General features: G+C 43.2%; 2 protein-coding genes across 4 annotated transcripts in view; both read right to left on the bottom strand.

The window, feature by feature from the left end:
- Positions 1-2,553: 2,553 nt before the first annotated feature.
- LOC130187924 (N-acetylglucosamine-1-phosphodiester alpha-N-acetylglucosaminidase-like) lies at positions 2,554-11,655 on the bottom strand. Of its 3 annotated transcripts, XM_056405899.1 has the most exons (10): positions 10,682-11,655; positions 9,921-10,185; positions 8,065-8,204; positions 7,889-7,997; positions 6,445-6,573; positions 6,165-6,370; positions 5,448-5,495; positions 5,172-5,303; positions 4,538-4,619; positions 2,554-3,737 (listed from the first exon to the last, which is right to left on the bottom strand). In XM_056405899.1, exons 1-10 carry the CDS (start codon positions 11,223-11,225, stop codon positions 3,488-3,490), a joined length of 1,905 nt encoding a protein of 634 aa, XP_056261874.1. In that variant the 5' UTR covers positions 11,226-11,655; the 3' UTR covers positions 2,554-3,487. The 3 variants fall into 3 exon arrangements, with proteins under 3 accessions (XP_056261874.1, XP_056261873.1, XP_056261875.1); XM_056405898.1 differs by having other exon boundaries at positions 7,908-8,204; positions 10,682-11,653; XM_056405900.1 differs by lacking the exon at positions 10,682-11,655 and having other exon boundaries at positions 7,908-8,204; positions 9,921-10,233.
- Positions 10,800-13,752, bottom strand: part of LOC130213192 (N-acetylglucosamine-1-phosphodiester alpha-N-acetylglucosaminidase-like) — a gene marked incomplete at its 5' end in the record, with an annotated part of 3,569 nt that continues 616 nt past the window's right edge. The window contains 3 exons of the mRNA XM_056444657.1: positions 10,800-10,890; positions 11,773-13,021; positions 13,166-13,361. Coding sequence (XP_056300632.1) covers positions 12,841-13,021; positions 13,166-13,361 — 377 coding nt within the window. The remainder of the gene's footprint in view (positions 10,891-11,772; positions 13,022-13,165; positions 13,362-13,752) is intronic.

Below are 13,752 nucleotides of genomic sequence, written 5' to 3'. Positions count from 1 at the left end.
TGTCGCTCGACATTATTTTCCATTCCCACACAACAAGGTCACGCGTGTGCCGCTCCGACATCACAACGCCGATAAGAAACGCTCACTTCCTGTTCCTCGTGTTGCATCACTCTCACCTGGAACTCCACACAAACAACCCTGGACACCAGCTCTCTGCTTCTCAGTCGGCTAATTGAAGATTCATCCGCCGCTGAAAGTAGTCCCCGACCAATGTGCTCCGGTTCGTGGGAAGAACCACTTACCGGGTCACGGGGATGATTTACCACTTTTCGTTGATTAGTTTTGAGAAGATAAGGCAGCCGGCTGGTACGTGTTCTAGGAACATGTCACTCAGAGATTCACAGAGACTCAAACGACGACAAAGAAACATGAACTTCAAAGATGAAGAGCCACAACAAGGCTTCAAATAAACACAAAGATACAAAACAGACACAAAAACTACGTAGACAATCAACACAACACAAAGACACACAACACAACACAAAGAGACACAAATAATTAACAACAATACGTTTTTACTATGGGAGTAAAAAAAGCACACAAGGTGTTCAGGGTGTGTGTGTGAGTGTGTGTGTGTGTCCCCTGGACAAAATGTCCTGTTTGCCGACATAATAAGTGATCACGGTAGCGTGTCACTTTCATTCGTCACAACAATGCACAGCCTGCTCCCGCCTTTACAGTCTGGCTAATGTTTACTGTGTGTGTGTGTGCATGTGTGTGTGTGTGTTGCACAATGTGAGCACAGTCGGGGTCAACGACCTCGTGTTGTTGCCAACGAACCCTTCGTGAGTCATGTAGAGCGTCCTGCGGTACAAAAGTACCGGCATCAATAAATACTTAAAAGGCCCAAAGTAGAAGTATTCACGATTTCAGAATAAGAGAAGAAAATAACTTTATTGATCCCAAAGAACAAACACATTACATCAAAAGGAAAAACTACTTAAAAAAGTAAAAGATAGAAACGTATGTAAACAACATAAAGTAATACTTGCACCAGCGCAAAATAATATAAATAAATAGAAATGAATGTTACATTTAATAAAATAAAAGTAAACTGCAGGATATTAAGAGTAAAACACACACACACACTGTACACTGTGTGGGTCACAACAAGAGATTTAAAAGTGAATTCACAATTATTTGAAGTGTTGATTCAGCTGCTGTTTGCATTCCTCTAAAATATACTTCAAAATACACGACTTCAGTTGTCATACTACGTAGACACTCAAAACAACCACCAATAAACAAACAACTACAAAGAGACACAAAACAACCACAAAGAGACAATAAACAACTACAAAGAGTCACAACACAACTACAAAGAGACACACAACAACCACAGAGACAATAAACAACTACAAAGAGACACACAACTACAAAGACACAAAACAACCACAAAGAGACACACAACTACAAAGAGACACAAAACAACCACAAAGAGACAATAAACAACCACAAAGAGACACAAAACAACCACAAAGAGACACAAAACAACCACAAAGAGACACACTACAACCACAAAGAAATTTACCATAAACTGATGAAAGCAGACGTTCCTGAGTGACATCCTCCTGCTGCGTTGCATCAGTCAGGAGGCGGGACAACGGGCAGAGCGCCGGCAGCCCATTGGTTCTCACCCTCCCCGTGAATAACAGTGTTTCCTCACTCCTCCCTGAGGGGAGGAGCCTCTGCATCCACCTCCTAAACACAACATCATTCACATGTTGTCATATTATCAAATGAGAAACAAACTTCAGCGCACGGCGGAGCGTGTTCACTCTTCTTTGATTCAAACGTCTTCAGGAGAAGTTTGACTTTCTATAAAATAAATTGAGTTTATATTTCTCAAAGAGGAGTTTAAGAGAAAAGGCTTTTTATGCTTTTAGCGACACATTTTTTGCAGGTTAAATTCTTAGATTCCATTTTTACTAAACACATCAACATTGGGGTTAACGTGGAGTTGAGTTATGACACGGCATGGGAACATCTACAACAGAGCTGCATCTAATTAACAGAAGGCAACAAGCTTTGACCAATCAGAGGCAGAGGAGGGCGGGTCTTCTTCATGTGTGTGTGTGTGTGTGTGGGGCAAAACAAACTGAAAATGAAGTAATATATATAAGTAATCATTTATCAAGAAGAAGACACTCGGGAAACTAGAACGTCTGGTTATCATGTTGGCTTGCGGAGGTCAGAGGTCACGTGGAGGTCAGAGGTCGCGTAAACTCAAAGCCCCCCAAAGGGTGCAGTGACCTGCAGGTGAAGCCTCGGCCTCCGCTGACCTGGAACGTCCAAACAAAAACCTGATGACTCACAAAACCCTCGATCCACATAAATACACACCGCATGAAGAGGACTCTGGTCCTCTGGTCCTGGTCTAGATACCCTCTGGTCTGGTCTAGGTACCCTCTGGTCCTGGTCTAGGTACCCTCTGGTCCTGGTCTAGGTACCCTCTGGTCCTGGTCTAGGTACCCTCTGGTCCTGGTCTAGGTACCCAGAATGCCCTCTGACTTCACCACGAGGGACATTTACAAAACGACAGGAGCAGAAACGTTGGCGGTCTGGATGATTTATTCTTTAACGCCGTCGTTACATTCAGGAGTTCAGGGATGTTTGACAAATACATAAAAACAAATTAAATAAAATTGTCGATAAGAAAACTAAAATAAAACTCAGTAACGTTTCGAGGTCAAAGGTCATCGTCAGTTCAACCCAGGATCCTGGTTTCTGTAATTCAACACAAGATTAAACTGTGATGTCATCAGTAATTAAATAAGAGGAACTAAATAAAAAAGGAGTTGTTTTTAGACCCCTGAAGAAGAAGACGCCACCATGTTTAGAATATTAAATAAACATACTCATTTTCATGGATATTTTGTCGACATTTCTTTTGTAATTTAGTCGACTGAACGCGTTTATAATATCTGTAAAAGTCACAAAACACATCAGCAGAGGTCGTTAGCCCGGCCGCTCGAGTGGCGACCTTTGACCTTTCTGATCCTGGACATCAAAGTATTGATTGTAATGTCGCTGTTGGTCTTCATCGCTACTTCCTGTCCACGAGGAGGAAGAGGAGTCCTGGAGCTTCTACTTCCTTCCTTCTCTTTACTTCCTATCTTTTCCTTCTCCCTCCCTTTCCTTCCTCCCTTTTCCATCCCCTTCCTTTCTCCATTTCCTTCCTTGCTTCCCATGCCTTACTTTTCCTTCCCCATCCATCCTAATTCTTCCATTCCTTCCCTCCCTCCCTCCCTCCTTGCTATTCCTTCTACATTCCCTTCCTTTTCCCTCCCTTTCTTTCCTTCCTTCGATTCTTCTTTTCCTTCCTTCCCTTCCAGTTTCCCTTTCCTTTCTCTTCCTTCCCCATTTCCTTCCTTCTCTTCCTTTCCTTTGGTCCTTTCCTTCCTTTTCCTTCCAGCAGGATTGGAAGTTTAAGTGTTTCAGACGTTTCTCGTGGCGTCTTCACTCGGCGCCGCTCCCCCCCACCGGGCTACGACCCCCCCTCCTCCGACGGGGACCAGATCTCGTCCTGAGAGTCCGAGTCCTCCAACAGCGAGCAGGACTTCCCGGCGCCGGCCGCTCCGTTGACGCGGCTCAGCGGGACGTAGGAGTACTCCGGGCGCTCGATGGCGGGGGCGGCGCACGGCGCCACCGAGCCTCGCCACGCCCGGAGGAGGTGAAGCAGCAGACTGAGGAGCAGCAGAGCGGCCAGAGAGGAGCTGAGGGCCAGCCAGGCGCTCCTAGGGAGAGACGGTCAGAATGTAAACAACAACAACATGTGGCGTGAAGCAGGATATCATGTTCCATAAAAACATGTCGTGAACTTTAGAAATCAATAAATCATTAAATCAATCTTATATTAGTCTGTGCTTCATGTGTTAAAGCTGCATTCTCCCTCCTGGCCACCAGGGGGAGACTCCTCTGGTTGTATAGAAGTCTATGCTTCATGTGTTAAAGCTGCATTCTCTCTCCTGACCACCAGGGGGCGACTCCTCTGGTTGTATAGAAGTCTACGCTTCATGTGTTAAAGCTGCATTCCCTCTCCTGACCACCAGGGGGCGACTCCTCCGGTTGTATAGAAGTATATGCTTCATGTGTTAGAGCTGCATTCTCTCTCCTGACCACCAGGGGGCGACTCCTCTGGTTGTATAGAAGTCTATGATTCATGTGTTGAAGCTGCATTCTCTCTCCTGACCACCAGGGGGCTCCTCTGGTTGTATAGAATTCTATGCTTCATGTGTTAAAGCTGCATTCTCCCTTCTGACCACCAGGGGGCGACTCCTCCGGTTGTATAGAAGTCTATGCTTCATGTGTTGAAGCTGCATTCTCTCTCCTCACCACCAGGGGGCGACTCCTCCGGTTGTATAGAAGTCTATGCTTCATGTGTTGAAGCTGCATTCTCTCTCCTCACCACCAGGGGGCGACTCCTCCGGTTGTATAGAAGTCTATGCTTCATGTGTTGAAGCTGCATTCTCTCTCACCACCAGGGGGCGACTCCTGGGTTCATGGGAGGTCACGTGACTCGACCTTTGACTCTTACTCTGTCAGACGAGGCCGTTCTCTCCGAGCTTCTTCGTCTCGTCTCCAAAGTGTAAACATCCGTTTGGCCAAACATCGTCCAGCTGTGGAGGAAGAGAAGAAGAAAGTGAAGAAGAAAGAGAAGAAGAACTAATCAGTTATTAACCCAAATATAGCATGATAATTGCCCCTATGCTCACAAACGTTCCATAATAAGTCGTTTGTAACTTCTTAGGCCTAACTGAAGGAGCGTGCCGTGAGCCGACGCCTCTCGTCGGTTCGACCTCACTTTGAAGCCGAGAATTCAGCGTTTTGGTCGTCGCCATCTTGTTTTTGTGTTTTTGCAACCAGACTTTTTTCCCCCGTTGGCTTCAGACTGAGGTTCACACATATTGGATTGATTGAGATGAACCTTAGTTCAGACGTTTATCTACACACAGCGTCTCTGCCACGGCGTCCTCGGGCCCCAATGTGGTCACTTCCTGTTTACTGGTTGCAAAAATCCAAAATGGCGACGGCCAAAAAACAGAACTTGAAGCTTCAAAACAGCTATGAAGACGAGTTATTATATAACTTATACGTGTTTTAAGTCATTCCTTCCTTTACCTCTATAAAACAAAAGGATGTGAATGTGTGTGTGTATGTGTGTGTGTTACCTCTGTGTAACGTGTAGTTGGCCTCTCCTCGCAGGGTGGCGTTGCAGCTTCCTGACTGCGGGTCACATGGACACTCGTCCTCACAGACACACTCCTCAGCGCAGGACGGGCCGAAGAACCCCAGAGGACACACTGAGACACACACAAAACAACGTTTCAGCGAATTCCATTGAAATTAATTGACGGGGGAAAAAATGATATTTTAAATGCTGGCGTGAGTCTTTGGGTTTAGGTTATGGGCTAATGTGTGTGTGTGTGTGTGTGTGTGTGTGTCACCTTGGCTGCAGTTCTTTCCTCTCCATCCAGCTTCACAGCCACAACCCTCTGCAACACAAACAAGGAGATCAAATCTCTACCTAACAGACGTCATCAAGACTTTTCCTCCGGTTCATTAGTGACATTGAGACAATTTATTATTATTAAATATATTATTATCATTTCTTATATATTTTATTATTTTCTTCTATAACTAGTATAACCATTTTTTGGGATATATTTAACATGTAAAATGAGGCATTATCTTATAAAACATGAGCCAATCATTTTGTATTATTCATAAGAGTGAACATTACATAAAGTCTTATTTCCTGTTGTTGACCCATTAGATTTAAAAGTTAATTTGTTTCAGAGAATACTGAGAATAATGTTTTTATAAATAGGACAACAATCTCTAAATTGATAAGACAAAAAAAAATCAGTTTGTCACGAGAAATGTAAAGTCAATAAATACAGATAAACAAAATGCTCGATTAAAATTAAAATTAACAAATAAAAATAAAGAAAATAAAGAAAATAAATCTTAACTATGTATTTTTTTAATGCAATTATTAATTATAATATTAAAGTTTAAGTCATTAACACACAGCATAGTTGGCCAAAGTCAGTGCACAAACAATAAATATGATAAAATGAACTCTCCATCCTGTAGTGCTCTCTTTCTGCCACTAGGGGAGAGCAGATTAACCAGTTATCGGCTCCTCCTCCTCCACTTACCGGCGGTGCAGACCCCATGAGGCCCGCAGGCGGCGGGCCGACAGACCGCAGCGTCGCAGGCGGCGCCCCGCCAGCCCGGCCGGCACCGGCAGCGGCCGTCCACGCAGTCTCCGTGGCCGCCGCAGTCCGCCGGCTCGCAGCGCCGCGGGTGGACGCACAAGACGGTGGAGACGGTCCGAGCACAGCGCCACCTGCTGTCTGGTTTACTGGGGGGGGGACAGAGATCGGTGTAACACCTGGCGGCGGAGGTGGTTTGATTGGACGAGGGCTAACGGCTCACCAGTGGTCGGAGGGGTAGCTGGCCAGGGAGCCATTGGCCACGTAGGTGGAGGACCCGCCTCCGTCCAGGTTGATGGCGTTGATGACGCCGTAGCCCCTCAGGGACTCAGCCACCTCCCAGAGGTTCATCCTGGGCAACAACAACAACATATAGATATTAATAATAGATTTCTGTCAGATGGGTTGAAGATACTCGAGTTGCATGTTTTAAAGTTCGCATCAACACATTTGTGATATTGGGTTGTATAATATGTTTTTTAAAATAATTTTTTTGTGAATAAAAAAACACATATATACACAAATAAATAAATAAACAAAAATAAAAAATATTAATTATATTTAATAATAAATACAAATTAAAAGAGATTAAAATTAGACATTTTAAATGTTTACATAAACTTTATTTGGACCCATCTGGTGGCAGTGAGGACGACTCGAGTCAATAACGCTGATCTGAGGTCAGTGTGGATCGATCAGGACATTTAGTCCCACAAACACTTTAATCATCAAAAAAATGAGAATTTTTTTGTATATATGCACTTGTATATTTATTAAACATTCAATGTTCTGAGTTCATAGATAATAATGATAATGAATTTATTATTCTAAGGACCTAGAAGAGCTGCTATCTGTATATTCTACACAAATAAAAGTTGAGTAGAATTATTTAAAATTGTACAGCAGATAAAACATGTTCTTCTCAAAGTGTTTCTGTGGTTTGAATAACATATACATGTTATTAAAGTGTGTGTGTGAGGCGTATGTGTGTGTGGGGTCATTGAGTCTGGAGGTCCAGAGGGCAGCAGGAGAGCAGATCAATACAATCGATCGGTGCACGAGTTCATCTCACTAATCACCCGTCAGGGGTCAGCGGTCAACGGACGTGTGACTGCCTCATCACGTTTACCACCAGATCACTCGGGACTCGACTCAATAGATTTACTCATTGATCTCTGCAGGAGACAAAACGTCACCGAGCGAGACGTGAAGGCCACGAAGAGACTCACACGCAGGAAAACTACAAAGAGACACAGAACAACTACAAAGAGACTCAGAACAACTACAAAGAGACAATAAACAACTACAAAGAGACAACAAACTACAAAGAGACTCAGAACAACTACAAAGAGACAATAAACAACAAACAACTACAAAGAGCCAACAAACAACTACAAAGAGACTCAGAACAACTACAAAGAGACAACAAACAACTACAAAGAGACACAGAACAACTACAAAGAGACACAGAACAACTACAAAGAAACTCAGAACTACAAAGAGACACCAAACAACTACGAAAAGACACCAAACAACTACAAAAAGACAGAACAACTACAAAGAGACACAACTACAAAGAGACACAGAACAACTACAAAGAGACAGTAAACAACTACAAAGAGACACCAAACAACTACAAAGAGACACCAACCCCCCCCCCCAGTTACCCCCTCGCTCCGGTCTGACCGTCGATGTGGAACAGGACCACGTTGCCCTCGCCGTCGTGGCCCACCGCCGTCCTCGCCGACACCACGTCCACAAAGGTGAGGAACCGCCCTGAGGGGCAACAGAGACCTTATACAGTGTGTGTGTGTACCAGTCGTGTGTGTGTGTGTGTGTGTACCAGTCCTCTGCGTGGCGTCACACTCGGCCTCCAGGCTCTGGTTGATGTAGAGCTCTCCGTTCCTCAGCAGCCAGACCACACCGCTGACCAGCTGCAGGAACGGGTTGGACTGGTCCAGGACGTCCTGCTGGGACAGGTACCTGGAGGGGGGAGGGGTATTATTACACAATAGCCACTAGCTGTAAAAAATATATATATATTTAAAAGGGCATTATTATCAGATTTCATCTTTTATTTTGTATTATTATTATATATATATATATATAAAATCATTATTAACCTCACCCTATGTATACATTTGCAGCGTATTTTATATTCATAACTACAAGGTCAACTCAAACCACACAAACACACAAACACGAGAAGAAACTGAAATGTTAAATAATCATTGACTCTTCTGGTTGAAGGCGGTGAAATAAAAACACATTTGAAAATCGTTTGGTTGTTGCTCCTGATCAAATAAACACAAACAAACACGTGTTAGAACTAGGGCTGTCAATCGATTAAAAAAATGTAACTAATTAATCGCACATTTTGAAATTCATTAATCGCGATTAAAAGTTTTTTCCTTCTTTTTAAAGACCAAACTTCACACAGAGCTGTGTTTTCAAAGAGGCTCCTACCTATAAAGTGCCAGCGAGGTATTTAATATTGTGGATGATAAATTGTTTCTTCAGTGAAACATCAGATTAGTAAAAAAAAGAAGTATATTGAGACCCCATTGGTCCTGTCATCTTTACCACTGAACAGCAGAACCAGTGGCCTTGGGAACTGACTGACATTCACATATGTCACGTTAACCCTCTGGAGGCTGGGGGCATGTCTCCATTCTACAAAAAAATTTAAATTCACCTTTTAAAGGCGTTTTCATATGACACATACCCACGTGTTCTACATCAAACATTCCAGAACAATCTCAGCTCTATTCAATGAGGCTCAGTTGTCCTGGTGCCGTGTTCTCTGCTCTCTGACTGACAGGCTGCTAAATGAGCCTCACCCGTGAGGTGGGAGGTCCTTTGTGATTTACTGAGTGTTCATTGGTTGTTTTTTTCCCGAAATGTTGACAGACAAACGGATTGACCAATCACGGTGAAGGTTTCGTGTGACGAGTTCTTTCCGCGCCGCGTCCCCCGACACGTCGCCCCTCCGTTCCTCTGTGTGTCAGAGGGGGAGACGGGAGGAAGGAGGAGCAGGAGGAAACACGACTGATTCATCCACGAGTTAAACTGATTTATGCTCCTTATTTTCGCGGAGAAATAATTGTTTGAAAAACGGAAACAGTGTAAAAACTTCAACGAACACCGGAAGTAAACAAAGTTGCGTTAATTGCGTTAAAATATTTTTGTGCGTTAACGCGGCCAAATTAATCGCATAGATTAACGCGTTAACGCTGAAAGCCCTAGTTAGAACACATTTAATTAAATTATATTTGTATATAGATACATAGAGCTCAACGCAGCATCTCTGGACACCTTCAAAAGACTCCTCAAACCCCCCTCTGACCACGGCCCGAGCTCCTGTTACCTGTGTTGTGTTTATTTACGTCTTTGTTTTGCGTCCTTGGGTTTCATGAAAGCTATTATTATTATAATAATATGTTATTATATTTTTTATATATAATGTTATAAAATGTTCATTTCTTTACAGGGTTTGTTTAAAGGTAATTAAGTAGTTTATGAACATGAGATAAAAAATGTAAAAAGTAAAAATGATATAAAAAAATTTAAATCCAAAAATTACAAATTATATTTAAAAAATTAAATAAAATAATTTTAAATTAAAATAATAAATTGATGTCTGTGTTTCTGAATGCAATGATTCAATCATATAAATAAGTATTATTATTGTCTCCTCACCCGACCACCAGGCTGCCGTCCCTCCGGATGCCGAACTGGGCGTTCTGGACCCCCCCGCTGTCCCTCACCAGCCGGCCGTCGCTCACCACGTTGCCAAGGCAACAGTGTTTTTCAGGGTGGAAGAATCCGGCGTTCTGGGCGAACAGACATCCGCCGCTCGCCGTCTCTTCCACCGTGGCGCCGCGGTTCCTCTCGCAGCCACCGGGGCCGCCGGGCTCCAACACCGACAGCGTCCTGAGGGGATCACGGACCACCGTCATGTGACCTGGAGGAGTGACGCAACACCAGGAGGGTCATTACACACGTTATAAAGGTGACCGCTGCATAATAAGACAGAATTAAAAAAATATATATATAATAAAAACACAGACAAAGAACAAAAGGTAGAATAAAAACAATAAATATATACCTATACAAATATAATAAAAACAATAAACATACCTTGAAAAAACAAATATAATTTAAAAAACATAAACAGACCTAGAAAAATACAATAAACATATACAAATATAATAAAAACAGACAGAAAAAATTAAAATAGATAACAATAAATACAAATAAAAAAATATTAAAACAATACAAATAGAATAAAAACAATGACATTTGTGCAGAAATATATAAGAATGGTAAATTACAAGCAGATAACAGAACTTTAAAACAAGTGTGAATTTTTTTAATAAAAGTGTCGTGTCACTTTAAGAGTGTCGATGCCGTCAAGCTGTTGATCTGTTCACCGGATCAATAAAGCTCGTCTCACTGACCGTAGACCTGTCTGGAGCTCCCCGGGACGTCAGACACGAACACCATGGACTCCATCGGCGGCGCCCCGCCCACGCCGGTGGAGGCGGGCCGGGTCTCGTGGGTGGCGTTCCCGTGAACGGCGGGCTGGCAGTCCCTGACGTGGCGGTGGGAGTGGGCGGGGCCATGACCGACGGCGTACGGCCGCAGGACGTCGTCGCCCAGAGAAACCCTACGAGAGACTTCTATTAAACAAGACGGGAGGACGCACACTAGTGTGTCTGTGTGTGAGAGCGTGTGAGAGTGTGTGAGCGTGTGTGTGTGAGAGCGTGTGTGTGTGAGCTTGTGTGTGTGTGAGCGCGTGTGTGTGTGAGCGTGTGTGTGTGAGCGCGTGCGTGTGTGTGAGCGCGTGCGTGTGTGAGAGCGTGTGTGAGCATGTGTGTGAGAGCGTGGGTGAGCGTGTGAGCGTGGTTGAACATGTGAGAGCTTCTGTGTGTGTGAGCGTGTGTGTGTGAGTGCGTGTGAGCGTGTGTGTGTGAGCGTGTGTGTGTGTGTCCGCGTGTACATTTGTTACGACATCTGACTGATACATTTAAAGTTTTATTTGAAGTTGTATTTATTCTCTTTCTACTGAAGCTCAACTCCTGAATAAATGAAAATGTTTCCTCCGCTGTGACTCAGCGTCTCCACCTAGTGGCCAAAGTGTCCAATGGCAGCCACAGAAACAGAGAAACTATCAGTTTCCTCAAGGAATTAAACCAAAACCTGCTAAAAACAGACAGACTTAATTTAGTTTGCTGCACATATTAAATATCCGTCTTTAAACATCACATGTTAAAGCACGGAATGTTTTTAATGTGACACAACCAGAGGTTTGTTCACTTTATTCAGACTTACAACTTATTTGAAACCAGAACTGACCGTTATGTTGCGTTCGGGGTCGGTCGGTAAATTAGTAAACTTTGTAAAGTAGCTCAACAACTCCGATAACAACGTAAGAGCTTCACCTTTGGACGCTGTTGCACAACAGTCAGTTTTAGGAGCGTTACCTGCTAATGACGGAAAGAAGACATTTATATCCGGATAAGTATAAACCGGTAACCGGAAGTCTTACCGGTCGTTCGTGGTCTCGAGCCGCCGGACGCAGAGCCACAGGAGCAGCCACGCGAGCGCCGCTGCAGCCATAAGGGGGGAATTGAAGAGCCGCGCGCTGGTCCCCACTTAACCCAGCGGGACGACGTCACACGTCTTCCGGTTTGTTTGACCAAAATAAAAGACCGGTTTATTTTATATATATAGACTTTTTTTCTAAAAGTATTTTTAATAGAAGCGCGTCGTGTGTGTGTGTGTTTGTGATGTCAGCCCACTTCACTTCTTTTAGCTTCTATTGTCAATAGATGTTAGTTTGACAGTTTACATTTTTAATGAAAGGCAAACATTTTTTAAAGAAGTTTGAGCCTTTTGTTTTAAAAGTGATATTCAGCCGTTTCCGGTATTGTTGACTCAACCAAATAACTTGACCCAGCGCGGTCACCTGACCGCCATCACGCCGTGACGTCATCTCCACGTGACACGCGTCAGCCGTCCCGCGCCTCCGGAAACATACGGGTCAGAGAGAACAGCCTTTGTTTGTACAAGACAATTATAAAATTAAAATAATAACATCATAATATCAACTACACGCGTCACAACAACAACCCCTTCAACAGCACATTATTGACTGTCTCTTGACTTTTAGTTTCTTCAACTTAGAAAAATAGATTTTTTTATCTCAATGTGACTCACCTGGTTAAATAATAGTTTATATTAAATAAAGAAATAAAAACTCACAATTAATACCAATATTTTAATATGACAGTGTTTGAAGTACTGGAGTAAATGTACTTACGTTACATATCGTCGCCATCTTTAGTTTAAAGCTCCTCAATATCTTCAACTTATTATCCCCCAAAACATGATCAATAAAAGCATTTCTTTTTACTTTCACCTGAAAAGGGGAGGAGTCCTGATCCCATTTGTTTCATAATAATCCCAACCAGAGTTTATGAATGTGAAGCAACATGTGCATCTCGGGCCTCTGTTGGTGGTTCTGGTGCCTCGTAATCCGTCTTCAGGTCATGTGACCTCAGATCCACTCGTCTCTGTATCTTCAGGGGTCCCCGCCCCCCCCAAAAGTAAAATGTCAGCAACTGGCGGTCGTCCTCCGGCGAAGGGGAAGCTGCTCGTCCCGGACGCCGCTCAGCGGGAGGCGGGTCCACATGGAATCCAGGCGGACCCAGCGGCCCCCGGCCCGCAGGAGGACTTGCAGCTGGTGCAGCAGCAGCAGCGAGGCCAGACCCCCGGAGATCAACAGCCACGTCCCTCTGTGGAGAGACTGGAGGTCACCTCTTTTATTTTGAAAAGCACAGGAACTAACTCCACATCATTACACATGAACGCAGCTTAAATATAAATGTGTGACGTCATCCAGCAGTCCTCTGACCTGACGTTTGACCTTTGACCCTTACTCTGTGAGATACGTGTTTCCTGAGCACGTCTCCTCGCGTCTCCTCAACGTAAACGTCCTCCTGGCCAATCGGAGACCGGCTGTAGAGGAGAGGAGGAAGATGATGATGCTCAGTTCATTGATGTAAAGGTGAAGCTCCTCCTGCTTACCTTCTCTGCAGAGCTTTCCTCTCCGACCGGCAGCACAGACACAGCCGTCTGCAAACCAAGAGGAGTTCAACCGAGAGAGAGGAAGAATATAAATACATGACAGCAGATTCACTCCAGAGGAAGGAAACAAGGTTTGGGGTCCATTAAAAAATTAATATTTACAATAACTAACATTCATAAAAATTATATTTTATGATAATGAAAAAGTTAATATAATAATATAAAATTAATGTATAAAAAATTTGCACAAAAAATAACCAAAATGAAAAACATTTAATTAATTTTAACAAATTCAAATATTTTTAAACGATTCAAATAAAAATAAAATCATTAATTAAAATCATTTAAAAATAAATAAATAAATGCAGAAATAAATATTAATTTATAATTTAAATTAAAATGTATGGAATTTAAGTTTACATTTTTTTAAAATATGTTC

This window comes from Pseudoliparis swirei, chromosome 22 (genome assembly GCF_029220125.1).
Source record: "Pseudoliparis swirei isolate HS2019 ecotype Mariana Trench chromosome 22, NWPU_hadal_v1, whole genome shotgun sequence".
NCBI lineage: Eukaryota > Metazoa > Chordata > Actinopteri > Perciformes > Liparidae > Pseudoliparis > Pseudoliparis swirei.
Note: the sequence above shows the minus strand (reverse complement) of the source record. Positions and strands in the feature narration are given on the sequence as shown.

What these genes read in the sequence shown, in the direction of transcription:
- LOC130187924 (XM_056405898.1), bottom strand. Translation starts at nt 11,225, where the DNA reads ATGTACACGCGGACACACACACACACGCTCACACACACACGCTCACAC. An exon ending in GACGGCAGCCTGGTGGTCGG is followed by an intron (nt 8,205 to 9,920) that starts GTGAGGAGACAA and finishes TCCCCCCTCCAG; the next exon opens with GTACCTGTCCCAGCAGGACG. An exon ending in AGCTACCCCTCCGACCACTG is followed by an intron (nt 6,371 to 6,444) that starts GTGAGCCGTTAG and finishes TCCCCCCCCCAG; the next exon opens with TAAACCAGACAGCAGGTGGC.